A 14,107-nucleotide genomic window follows, 5' to 3' on the forward strand; every position below is an offset into this window, starting at 1 on the left:
AGTGGAACAGATTTCACATCTCATTAAGATTTGGAATCTCATAAACTATATTCTTTCAAGATTACATATGGTGCTATCTCAATTTGTTATCTTTAATTATTATGGAAATATAGTATTATTTCCAATGTTATCCTTCAGACTTTCCATTTTTGAAAAATATTAAAAGGTTATGTATTTTGATTCTGATAGATTTATGCATTCCAGATATCAGCACTGTAATGAGATCTATGACCAAATTCAGGCTAAGACTGGGCTACTCACAATTGCAGGCATTATTCACCTTTGTAAGTATCTGTATGATCAGGCCTCTATTTTGCTGAACTGAATTTAAATGTATCAAAGTTTCAAAGCAAAGAGTGGTTCTGAAAATTGAGCAGCTTTTGCATCATGTACCTCTTTTTCAGGGCAGTATTAAGTAGTATTCAAAAAGAAACTGCTTTGGTCACAGTACAAGACTTATATTAGTAACAAAACTGTGCATCAAAAAGAGACACAGATGACACAGAGGACACTAAGACTAACAAAAAAAGCAGTGAGGGAAGTAATTGGCATCGTGAAGCTCTCTGCAGGGGATTTCCTTTGAAAGGGAGAAAGGAAGGCAGCCTGCTTTTCAATTAGTGCTCCAGAAATAGCGAACGAGACAACAGAGAAACAGGATTCACGTGATCTACATACAATCATCCGTTTGTAAAGTGAAATCCGGTACGATTGATACTTCTTGGGATCATCTGCATACAACTCCTCATAAAACTGTAAAAATAGGTACAGGATAGTTTTTCCCCTGCCTTTGAGACACTGATACTTCAGTAAGCACTATATAAATGAAATCAGATTAAAACAAGATCAAGAATCTCTAATTTTTAGGTAGTCTAGTCCTTAGGTGCGGTGCTTACTCCAGCTTCTCCCCGCGAGAGGCTGATGTAGCTGAGTTGCAGAACAGTCAGATCTTTTAAAAACGGGCAGCACTAATACCATGAAAGCCTGGAATATAACCTTTGTGAGAAGTGGACAGGTCATTTTCTTATGCTAATCAAGATGGGATTGCAGTGAATACTGCAATTCTAATATCACACCTGGAAAGCCTGTAAATTAGTTCCACTCTAGGGCTAGGAGTGGAAAAGCAGCATATTCGCAACTTGGAGTGGACTTGCAATACTCAAACATCAGAAGTGAAATACTAAGGAATGAGTCTATATTTAACAAGTAAAATTACATTCACTGTATTTGAAAATAAAGAGAGCTCCTCTGGGATGTAATTACATGACTGTGTGTTGTCTTGGGAACACAGAATGTGATGAGTAGGTCTCCTGGGGGGAAAAAAGGCTAAAAATCATAACATATGATTAAGCAGCAGGAGGGAGCTGTCAGAGATGGAAACATTCGCCATTCACCTTTGCCAGTGGGAGACAACTGCTGCTGAGGCAAACTTATAATACACTTTGAATCAGTTTTCCAAGATCTGTTTACTGAATTATCTGATGCTTTCCTCAAAACCTTTGGTATGAAGACAAGAGCCCAACAACGATAACTTCTGTAACATACATAAGCAGGAGAGACTACACCTTGGCTTGTTTAGAGGAAGCAATGACACTCGGAGCTAGGATTTTTCTTCCTAAGTGGCACGGCTCCCTTTACCAATAAACAGTGATAAGCCAACGATATTCCAACATTGGCCTCTTTGGAAAATTTCCCCAGAATTGAACTAGCCTGCAGTATGATGAACATACTCCTTTGCAGGGAAAGGTAAGGACTTTCACCTCATCTTTCCTTCATACAAAAATGTTGTGCAGTAAACAAGGAATACCAATTATTAGCTAAGTGACTTCTAACAAAGTTTCTTTTTCTGGAACTATTTCTTTCTTCAAAATGTACTGAATAGCTGGAGCTCATAACACAGTGGATTATCTGTGTAGCTTCAGGCAGGGAGGACGGAAATGGGAAGAAAAGTGACATTAAATATTTGAAGAACTACATCAGAGTTTTTCCACAAAATAAACAAACTAATATATTCCAGAGGAAACACCACTACTTGGCACTAATATTTTTTATGAGTTCCCTGGATATCAATCATTCTATTTAGCAATGATTAAGCTCATCAGCTGAAAGCTGGCATCCACAAGCTTTCTCCATGCCACCAATTCCCCGAACGTTATTACTTCATCAGCAATCATAAGTCTCTCTCTCCCATTAGCTTACCTACAAAAGAACCACTGCACTCATGCAATTTTTTGCAGGAGGTTGCCATCTGAAAACTGATAAGAACTTACAGGTGCAGCAAGTCTGTAAGTCCCCTAGCCTGCTCCTGCAGCATCATTTCCCTTACCAAGTTCTCATTAGTCAGCCGGGTGATCTCATGCTGTAGACTGGCTTCAATGCGGGCCTCTGGAGGCAGCTGCAGATTCTGTGCTAGGAGCTGCTGCTGGCGATTGTTTTCTTCCTTCAGACTTTGGATCTCACCTCGCAGCGATTCCAGTTCATTCTCGTGGCTCTTCTTCTGCGACTGAAGCTGAGACTCCAGCAGCCTAAAGAAGTTGAGCAACAGTTGCGTGAACACACTTAGAAAGTTACATCCCCGATTCTCAGAGGGAGTGTAAAGCTTTAGCTGCTGCTCAGGAACAATTAGCCATGGCTTGCAAAGGAAAATGAAAAAGGCAGAGTACTCTTTAAACCCTTCAGTATGCCTTCTAATTAAATTAAGCTTGCATGATCAAAAAGTGGAAAGAAACTAATTGTGACACTGCTTTGCATTTCCTTTGTGATTGAACACATACTGTGTATGGTGCCGTGTTTTGTCACTGCTTTTAAAGGGGCTTTGAAGAGGTTTTACCTCTAACCAAGAAGACAGCGTGTTCGCTTAAGCTAGGACCCTGCAATATTAGCAAAGGAAAATCTTTTTAGAGTTAACTCTGTTCAGTCAGAAACCATTTTAATTGCAAATGCACACAAATAATCTTTATTTTTACATTAAAACCAACATTTTGCAGAGGGTTGTCATTAGTGCACAAAAGGTTAACAACAGAACCAAACTCAGGACTGGGATCCGGGAGCTCTATTTTATCCTCACCACTGACTCGCTCTTTCCCCTTGGGCACATCACGTCTCAAATTCTTCTCATGTGAAATGGGGATAACACGTACCAGCCTCCTTCCGAGCAGCGCTGTGGGGATCTTCCCCTGCTCGCAAGGCACTGTCCAAGTGCTCTGACTCATCATTTCGTACATACACGCACAGGAAATGACATTACCAGTGACTACTAGTGTGCAATTAGACAATCTTTGAGGGTTTAAATATGCATAAGGCAGGCACATTTATTAGTAACTAGACTGATCAAGCACGCAAGGGCAGATAGTCATTTACCTGCATTGCTCTGCCATTTAATGTAAAGGTTCTTGTCTCTACAGTGCTAGGACAAGAAACAAGAGTGCAGAGCAAACACTCACATCCTGCTCTGCAGAACACTTGCTCTAAGTTAGAGCTTCACAGGCTTACAAAACAATGTTAGGTGTAGACTTTGTTAGCACAAGAAAAGGAAAGACTTGAGTTAGTAGCATTCATTGCAAAATACCTCCTTCTGTAGTTACTACTACCAAATGTGTATACTGAAGAAGATCAGCACTGCTGATCTATTGAATTAGTTGCCAGTGCAGGACTAGGAACCACTTTGGAAGTCTGGGACACACGTATGGATACGCAGCCCAGATGTGCACACAGAGCCAGAACTGCACTTCCTAACAAGTGAATCTCGCCCATTACATGACCAGCATGCAGTCTTTGCAGAGACTGCAGTGATTGCACTGAGGCTCGAACAGCACCACGATGAACTAAAGATTACTTCTGTTTGTTGGTTATTTTGTGTCTTACATTTCGCATCTTGCACAGAGAGACGTGGGAGAAGAATGTTCAATTTACTGAACTTGAATTGCAACAAGGAGAGTAGGACCCCTAACTGTTTGAAAGTTAAGAGTACGCTGAAGCTACTCAAACAGTAGTTTTATTACCAAAATGATTGTACTTCTTTAGGCTGAAAAACTGTAAGGGACATTAATTTTGATACATGACGTAAAGGCACAAATAATACACGGCTACAAATCTTTTCCAGTTGTGGAGCTTCTGGTATTTTACAGGCTGTTTTTGTGCAAGTATTCTTATGAATTATGTATTAGTTGTTGCCGCCATCTTAACTTTTTAAATGATAAAACTTGACAAGTAGAAAGGTTTGGGGACTAAGTTGGAGGGAACTCTTTAATTTTTAAAATTTGTGATAAATTTTTTTCTAGCTGTTAAAGCAATAGAAATACTGTAGCTAAAGCAAACCCATAGCAAGGGGCACAGGTAGCTAGAAAAGAAGATGCAAATGAAGTAAAAAAAACATTCTGAGAAGTCTGGTAACCTGTTGGCTTGTTTTAACCCTTCATAAACCAGCCAAAGTTCTCCGTCCTCATTCAGCATATGATAGTCCTGGGGAGATTGCCTTTCAAGAAAAGTTTTTAAAAAAATACAAGAGAGATACATGATGGTGATGAGATGACATGTTAAGGACGTTACACACTAAATTACAGTTACTATAAAAGAGAAACAAACAATGCTTTAAAACAACTTAGCAAATTACGTCTCTTCTTTATACGTATTTCTTCTTAATGACGAAATTCAGTTCTCGGTGTTAGCCCAACCAGTTACAGCGTTTCATGCTGTTACAATACATGTATTATGACAGACTACTGTGACGACTATTGGACAACAGGTAAAAAACAGCATGGGGAATGGCACCCAGTTTGAGCAATGTAGCAATTAAAGGCTAAGAAGATGTAAATCCAGGAAGCTTGATTTTGCATTTCCCCATTGTTTCCTAATCCTTTCAAATATTGCATACAGCAATTTTACTAACCAAATCAAATTATAACCCCAACTACAAGTGTTCTCTAAGTATCTAGACTTACATGGATGCGACTTACTGAATATGATATACACAGTGTGTCACAGCAGACCACAATTGATCATAGATTAAATAAAGAAAACTTGTACCTGTTTGTTTCCTTCAGTCCAATATACGCCTGTGCTATTTCTCCTTTGTCCTTCATCTTTTGTACATCCTCCAAGAGGATTGTAGAATCTGTCATGGTATTCTGGAAAAAGAATGATGATTTCCAGGGTAAATTTAACAATGTAATTGTTCTTTGAATCCATGTTTTTGTCACTTTATCCACGTGGAACACCAATCCTTGAGTAGCCACATTAAAATTAGTGTGGGTACCTGAGCAGGAGGTTGGTCCATAATTTCTATGTCCATCTGGTGTATCTTTTAAAATGAATGCATGCAACATGGTCAAATATCAGTCTGTCTAATAAGCGGGTACATGTGTTAACCTCTTTTCATTTGTTCATCATGTGAAAGGAACAAAACAAATTTCATGAAATGATGAATTTGCATTTTATTTCAAATTACCAGGAACAGCTGCTAATATTGAAACTGAAGAAGCATAATTTTGCAAGCTTAATTCTCTTCATATTTCTTAGACATGGCATTACATGCAGTCTTTCAAATCTCATAAATAAGGTCTCTTCCTCACTTCATATATATTTTAAGCACTCTGGCAAAGTAGGAAATAATTTACAAGGGCTTGAGATTTTTTAAGTTGGATATCATCATAATACCATTTTGTTTCAGTTTTGAATGTTTACTGTAGCACTTTTGCTTTTTCTTCAGTAAAACTTAAAATACTTAACAGATGTTTACAGTCATTTTGGCCAGTCTGATCTCAGTCATTGCTGTGGAATAATTACAGTGGAACCACTCTAATAAACATAAGGGATGGAATTCTGACTTTTCTTTTTGACTTTCAAAACAATCAAATGCTATTTTCCTGAGTAAAATTTTGCAAAATATTTACAATAACAACTTTGTGGACATAAATTTTGGATCATAGGTCTCTATGCCTAGTATGATTCATGTTATCTAATATGAAAACCAGTAAAATATATAAGCTCCTCAAAGAATTATTCCCAACATCCTATGAGATCTTTGTGATTTTTCGACTATTATTTTATTACACAGTAAAACTGTGGTATCTCACCTGCCAATCTATCAAGCTTTATCAGTCTGAACATATTTATTATTTTTGTGCTGATGGAAAGAAATGCTAATTACTCTTCTATCTTCAAGAATACCCTACCTGCTGTAGTTGTAATACTGGAATTAACAGCATTCATTTACAGTCAGTTCATTTTCTCATACTCCTAAATACTACATGTTCAACTACATTTTCTAATCAAATATTCAGCAATTCCTATCTAATATCTACAAATCACAACATGAATCCTGAATGTTTGTTGCATGCCGAGGATAAAAAACACTATAAAGTAAGGGAGTTCTTCATACCACAGACTTTTTTTTTGTGAAATTTATGGATTTTGCAAGTTAATAAAGATCTGATTCCTGAATCAGTGCTGCTCTTACTCTCCTAACACACTCAGCAAGATACACTGATTGATCTGACTAGACCAGTTCCTGAGTCTTTCTTTTCATGTTCAGATTACCATAAACCAACAGTTCAAAATTGTTAAATCTGCTTGTTTTGAAATAACTTGTTCCCTTGTGCGGAGTGGGAAGATGGGGACACGGGGGATATAGGATAATGAGAAAGGTTTTTCAATAACAGCAAAGTAAAGTGCAAGAACAACTTCAAATACATGTAGGTTACTTATGAGAGGCAGGGAAATGACAGCTCAAGTACTGTTGAGGGGTTTTTTAGCATTTCAGAGTTCTGGTTTATAACTGTAGAAGAAAATGTGTACCTTATCCTCCTGGCAATCAAATTGGTAGGCAAGAAAGAAAAAAAACAGATCATTAAAAAAAATCTGTCTGTGCTGCAGCTGTCCAACCTAAGAAGCAGAAGCTATCTGCAAACTGGCTGTTAGCTGTCTCACCGGTCACCTTTGTATTTCCCTCATACTCATAACTGCTGTAGAAACAACACTCGTATCCCACCATTGCTGACAGTAAGTTATTCAAGGACTTACTATTCAAGTATTTATTTACAATGTTCTAAATATTACAGAAAAACGAGTTTTGTTTTCTTTACAATTAATCATTTAAAACAAGATATGTACACCTTCATGCATCACAGACTTTCAATTTATTTAGGACAAATATAAACATAACTTTGCAGCAGCAAAGGAAAGATGACATATCTGTTCATTCCCTGCTGCAGTTATGAAACACTAGATAGCTCAGTTCAGTGGAAATGACTAGTTCCTGGATTTACGAGATACCTTTTCAGGTTGAATGACTCTTATTTTCAAAGCTATTACGTCCCTAAGTATCTCACCAGAATTAGAGTTTTTTAGAAGATATGCATTTCAGTGGCTGTAAACTATTCTTCTCAACAAAACCACACAGCACCTATCAAGCAATAATATGGAATTTATCTATCTTCATAGGTCATCTTTATGAAATGTTATTTATTTGCAATCATTTATGGCCCCACATAGATTTAGAAGAAATTGTTCCTTGTACCTCCTACTGAACTATGAATTAAAAAGAATTCCTGAGAACTATTGTAAATTTTCCAGTCAAACTACATACTCACTAGAGAAATGATACTGCTCCAAATGAGAATTATTTCTGCATTGTTAAAGGAGTCTGGGGCCAGACCATCGGTACCACGCCAGCCTGGTGTGATCAGTACGATATCTTTACATGAATGCTGGTAGACAAACCCAAAATTGATTTATTAATAGAATCTCCCAATTCTGACTGCTGCAGTTTGTGCACTAACAATGGATCAATGAATTACTCTTAGAAAGGCTTTCAAACCTAGACCATTTTATTCTGCCTTTTCAAGCACACCGTTAAATGAAATAAAGCATGTCCGTGATGCAATGTAACTTCACTACACAGTGCAACTGCTGACTATTATTTACCTTGGGTTGAATAGCCTCTTTCTGGCTAACAAGCTGAGACCTCAGGATGAGGACTTCTTCCTTGCGTACTTCAAGCTCTTCACTCACTGAAGTCAGCTGATCCAGGAGGACTCGATATGCAGGGGCGCCAGGAGCAGTTACCTCTGGAGATCGCGTTTCTGTGAGGGCCTTCTGCAGCTCATTCAACTCATTCTTCAGTTTTTTATTCTCAGATTCAAGTTCTTGACGCTGCAAGAAATAGGGACAATTCCGTCACCCAGCAGCATTCCAACATGCCTATAAACCACAGGTACAAAACTATGGGTAGAAATGGTAAAAACGATGAGTAACTGCAACCAATCAATCAATCTCTCCCATATCCCTGGCCTCTTGACTACAGTGAATAGCCTGGGAGGATTTCACTAATAGGGCTAACCTTTTGTTTGAAGTGCAAAATCAGAACACATATACACAAATCATACAGATTTGATGGGAAAAAAATTACCAATCTTTTTTTCCTCTTATTTTCCCCTTAACAAAAAAAATAAAGTTCACAACGAATACTGGTCAGCAGGCTAGAAGATTCTGCATCATTCAGTGATATTCGGAAATATTTTCAGTTTTAGTGGTTTAAGGTTTTAATTTAAATAATTTGTTTGGAAAAGAGGGCTACATTTATCACTCTATTTTTTCTCAAGTTAACTTGCAAGCTGTACTAAGTGTTTCAACAGAGAACTCCCCCTGTTTTAGGGGATCTTTTGTTCTGCAGCCCCAGCCACACATCCTACACCTCAAAAAGGACAATCCTACAACAAAATGATTGCTGGGGAATTTTTGTTCTAGTTTCTCAGCTAATATTCTGAAACATTGTTGGCAATATTCTCACTAGAAAATAACAGAAACCTCCTTTTTAGAATTACCTTGAGCGACTCATACTCCAACTCTGCACCTCTTATTGGAGGCCTTTCCTCCTCCTATGAAAGAATACAGACAAGTGTGAAAAATAAAAATCCAATCCTGTATATTCTTTAATTTAGTTGAGGCAGGAAAAGGAAAGGGAGCTGAAATTATTTTCCTATAAAACTGGAAAACACTCATTCTGGTACTGCTGAGTGCTTTAGTTTGAATATTGGCATTGTCTCTTTTCATTTACTTACGAATTTATGACACATAATTGGTTAATATAAATAAAATCATGTACAAATTACACTGCTGGTAATGAAACAGAGCAGGATGAATGCTGGGATGCTCAAGAAATTCACTGGTGGAAGAGTAATAAGAAACAATTGCCAAAACTGATTTCATATTTTTATAAGTACTTCAGGAGACCAAATCAGAGGAGAATTTCAAATAAAATCTGCTAAACATGTCTAATCTGCTAAACATGGCTCTGCATCCTGGTTGAAACTTATTCTGCCTAAAATGAACAATTACTCATTCTCCCCATCATTGAATTAGAATTTCTATATTGCTATTCCTTAATAAAAACAGCCTTTTTTTTTTTTTACGTAAAGTCCCAAGCGCTTTTTGTTCCTGTTAACTTCCATCAGAGGATCTCAAGGACCTTGGAAAACTAAATAACCAGTCCCTAGTACTAAGCACCAGGCATAAAACTTGTTGTTAAATAAAGCAAGTACTAGAGGAAGATAAGGATTTAGTAAAAGCCAGCCAGCATTCACACAACTATTGTTTCACAAGAAGGAATACTCTGGCATCAGCATTTGATCAGCTAGAAAGAGTCCACCTTAGCTTTAGCACGGAGAGCCTGTTCTTCCTTTCTGTCCAGTTCATCCTGCAGGGATTGCTTTTCTTGCTCCAGCTCCGTAACCCGTTTCTGCAGCTTGAGGAACAGAGACATATCCAATGGTGCCTTTTTCTCACTTGGTTCCTGCTTTAGAAAGAACAGAAGGAAGTCAAGAAGTATTCCTCTTCCACATCACAAGGAAGCACTACAGTGAGTAAGGACGGGAAACAGACTGGGGAAAGAGAGAAACACAGAAATGTCACTTGATTCTGAGAGCTGACTATTGGCATCTAAAATATTTCATCAGCTGTCAAACGCAAAAAAGGATCTACTAGTATAAAACTTATCTAAGCCTAAAGCCTAGCAAAAGAAAGCACTAGAGACTACCTAGCAGACAGGAGGTCTGTAATTAAGCATACCTTTTATTCTTACTTGTTTGGAGGGGGAAAGGAGAAAAAAAAGTCTGTGGTTAGACTCACCTGGTAACAACTGTAAATAGAGGCTTTTTTTTAAAAGTTTTAAATTATTTCTACAGTAAGTTCTTCAGCCACAGAGAAAGCTCTCTGCTGATTGTAGATTTACAGGTTAATTTAGTGGGATGTGACATAAGTAGGTACCAGAAGATACATTTATGCCTTTCTCCTTTTATTATTCTAATCATACAGCCTGTTCTGGCCTAATCCACTAGCTTTCTCACTATTTTCCAGGCAAGGACCAGCATTTGTAATCTGAAGGTGCATCAGAAATTGTCCATCAGCCATTTTGTACTTTATGGAGCAAGAAGATCAAAGCATCTACTATGAAGTGCACCATAAAATTTTGAAGCCTAGAAAAGGAACTAGAAAATTAATATTAATGACTGTAGCAGACAAGGAAGCACAGCCATTTCCACTTCATCTCCTTTTACTGTTGAGGGGAAGAGTCATAAACCACACCAACAGCTCAGGAAAAAGAAAAGAGACTTCGAGTTTTCTCGCTTTACTGGTTCACATTGAGATGGACCCTATTTTTTAATGTGGTTTTGTATCATTAATCTATATTGTTAGTCTAGAGTCAAACTGGAGTTTGAAATCTTAAGGGGTTAAACAAATACAGATTTAATCTTCTCAGTGCTGCATTTATTCACACTCTTGTGTGAGTTAATTTTTTTCATTTATACTCTAAAACCCCAAACTGGCTCTAGAACAGCAATTCAGTAAATCTACTAGCCAAAGGAAAAGATGACATTTGGCTCGTATGTGAAATCTGATCACATGTAGTTGCACTGTCCTTTTTCTGATTATCCATGAAGATAGAGCATCTTTCTGAAACAATTATGCAAGGTGAAAAATGTAAGTGGGAAGGCAAATTATGAAAGAGTCCGCATAGAATGTTTGTCAGCATCAATGTGTCAGGGTATTTGCATCCCTAGTAGAAAATAATTTTCTGTGGAGGCTTTCAAAAACAGTAATGACAGCCTGTAAAAAGCAACTGTGGAGATAACTAACCCGGACAGAGGGCAAATGGAGAGAGCTGTGCGATGGCTCACAGTTAAGAAGATCTCTAGAACGCGCAGGAAAATCTTTGCATCTGCAAACTGCCAAGGACAGTCAGACCACCAACCTGTGTTAGCAGTCCTGCTTCTTTGGGAGGGGCCAAAAGGGGAAATTATCTTGGAAAACACTAAGAATGGCTTGGAGTTGCACCACAAATTATTAATGATTATTATTCATTAGCTAAATCAAGAGAGTCATCTTTCTGAAAATTTTTAAATATCCTGGGATTTGTATCACTGCAAAGGGACAGTACGTTCTCGGAGTTTTATTCGTCTCTATGAAATAGAGGAAAAATAAATCAACATAAGGTTCTCACCTCTAAAAGGGAACTCATTCCATGTAGCTACTAAGAATATGGCTAGCCACCTTGCCACTTTTAACCCTTGAATATACAGCGTATAGACTTCTCAGGAAGTCTCACTGGTTTTCTGAATTTCCCACTGAAAAAGTGATTGTGCTCACAAACACTGGCAAGCAAATGTTTTACAGATGCAAATCAATTAGATGGCCAAGTATCTAGTCTATGTTTACTGTAATACAGAAGAATTCAAAGCATACTTTCACAAAGTCTTTTTACATACCACAACTAACTAGAGAATGAGCTGTTTTCAAAAAGGAAATGGAAAAAGTTGGATTGAAGCATTAGTATCTCAATATAAGGATATGGTGTTCACAAGCACATACGAAAAAAAGGGATAGGAATAAGTTCAACCATTGATCAGTGAAAAGTTGTGGGGTTTTTTTAACATTACCTCCATCCTCATTGGTAAGTCTTCTGCTTCTGTGATCTCAGAGCTAAAAGTATATTCAGATTCATTGCTACTGTGAGTTGAATCCGTTCTTTTGTGTCCAGGCTTGGGGATGTTCTGGAGTGCAAATGAAACAAATCAGTACCACTGTATGGTTTCCCTGTGACTGTCTCTTCACAGCTTATAATTTAGCTTGTAATATTTGGTGTTATTTCACAGCTATCAAAATTTATAAGAAAAGATTTTTGATTCTGGTCTCTCATGCCACCTAAAGCCTACGAGATGTAGTTCACAATCAAATCTATGGAGCCAGGTCAGATCCTACACCATCAAGGATTGCTGCAGAAAGCAGAATTAAGCAACAATGCAGAATTTTGTGGGAAAGAAAAGCTTTGTTTACAGGAAGCACAGGCAGCAATTCTCTAACTTCCCAGACATTGTTTTGAGGAGTATTTTTTCTTCCTGACACATAAAATATTCCTAGAACTACTTAAAATTTAACACTGGGTGAATGTGGTACAAACAACCCTAGCACATGTGAGTAACTTCAGGGCAAAATAAGGGCGGATGGCACATGCAACACCACTAGCAAAGTCACAGCAGAAATTTAGCCTTCTTCACAAACGTGAAAATAAAAATAAAATTTTTAAAAAATCAATCACAAATTTTAAATGTATTTGTTTTGGCTGAGTTAATCTAATTAATCAATATTTAAAAGGACAAATTCTCTTTTCAGGTCCAGGTCACCACCACACAGCTGACAGGTCCCACATACTAACTTATACCACTAGATTCTGCCTAAACACATTTGTGAACAGCTTTTGATTTCTCAGATGTTTAGCCACTTACCACCATTAAGTTCATTTCATCCTTGAGATCATCATACCGCTCCTCTAAACGGCTGAACTCATTCAGTAGGTTCTGATACCGTAACCGTTCATCATTCAGATCTAGCTCTAGCTGTTTTGTTTCCTCCACTAGCTTCTTCTCCATCGTTTCTGCCACAGAGAACAGGAATCCAAAGTGAGAACTCCAGATCTACCTACCGTGCAGTGCATCCTTCCTGGATGGCATGTGTCTGCACCAGGAACACAGATGGTGAAACAGTCTGCTGTTTGAAGCTGGTGTGTGATATTTGTGCTTCTGTAGGCAAACATTAAGCCAAACAGATGAAGGACCAAAGCATTATTGTGGTAACTACAGATGGGTTCACTCAGTCAAGTTAGTTATTCTGCTAATACCTTGCATTAGTAATTCCAAGAGGGAGAAAGAAGGGGCACTAACCCAGTGCTGCGTTATGTAAAAAGCAAAATGTGAGATGGTTATGCCTCAAGCACACTGACCCTCCTCATCGCAGCTGCCTCCATCACAGCCTTCGCATCTAGAGTTACACTCCTCTGCTGCTGTCTACGTAGATTAATTGTATTAAATATCAGAGCCTTCTTTTTAAAAGTAAAACGCTTTGTAACAGTCACCCTCACCAAAAAGACCCCAAACCCTTAGGACTTCACGGAAACTCAAATAGTAAATAATTCTGATGCATGTGAGTTCTTAAAACAAAGGAATGAAACCATTACACTAAAAAGGAATGCAAACAAAGGCAAATTAGCCCAATCTACGCAGTAGAGTGTTGCTTTACAAGGTAACATGAAGTAGAAAACCCGAGTGAAGAGAACAGAGCCAACCTGTTATTTCCCTCGCCTGGTCATGGATGCGGCGGTTCAGCTCCTCCTTTTCTGTTTTCAGTAATGTGTTCTGCTCTTTCAGCTCCGATACCAGCTACAGAGATAATAAAATATTTGACCCAGAATGCAGTTCATCTTTCATCAGTAGCTCTAACAGCAACTACATCCTTGTTGTAAGAGTTCAAATACTTAAACTTTTCCTCAGAGAATGAAATCAGTGAACTAAGTTATGACATCTTCATTTCCCAAATTACGTCTTAAATATGTCCCACTGCAGATTCCCCTGTATGTTCGGCACTCCATTTCTGATCAGATGCCAAAACTGCCTTGAACCACTCCACTGTGCCACAATATTTTTCAGCAAAGTCCCAAAGATGTAAGTTATTCCTTAAAATAGAAATATTCCTAAAATAGGAACAGATTTGGTAGTTCTGTTGTATATTCCATTGCACTGGGTAACACCATAATCTAACATCTTGTCTCTGCCCAAAAGTT

General features: G+C 37.9%; 1 protein-coding gene across 3 annotated transcripts in view; it reads right to left on the reverse strand.

Annotated features, from left to right (window-relative positions):
* MYO5A (myosin VA) overlaps window positions 1-14,107 on the reverse strand; it is a 97,682-nt gene that overhangs the window by 14,242 nt on the left and 69,333 nt on the right. For 2 of the 3 annotated variants that reach the window (XM_075160088.1, XM_075160090.1), the window contains 10 exons: window positions 13,613-13,706; window positions 12,777-12,925; window positions 11,931-12,044; window positions 9,644-9,790; window positions 8,820-8,873; window positions 7,921-8,148; window positions 5,023-5,123; window positions 4,391-4,471; window positions 2,324-2,522; window positions 676-750 (listed from right to left, as the gene is read on the reverse strand). In XM_075160088.1, the coding sequence (XP_075016189.1) occupies window positions 676-750; window positions 2,324-2,522; window positions 4,391-4,471; window positions 5,023-5,123; window positions 7,921-8,148; window positions 8,820-8,873; window positions 9,644-9,790; window positions 11,931-12,044; window positions 12,777-12,925; window positions 13,613-13,706 (1,242 nt within the window). The remainder of the gene's footprint in view (window positions 1-675; window positions 751-2,323; window positions 2,523-4,390; window positions 4,472-5,022; window positions 5,124-7,920; window positions 8,149-8,819; window positions 8,874-9,643; window positions 9,791-11,930; window positions 12,045-12,776; window positions 12,926-13,612; window positions 13,707-14,107) is intronic. The other variant, XM_075160089.1, reaches the window with a different exon arrangement.

This window comes from Calonectris borealis, chromosome 11, assembly GCF_964195595.1.
Source record: "Calonectris borealis chromosome 11, bCalBor7.hap1.2, whole genome shotgun sequence".
Classification (NCBI taxonomy): domain Eukaryota; kingdom Metazoa; phylum Chordata; class Aves; order Procellariiformes; family Procellariidae; genus Calonectris; species Calonectris borealis.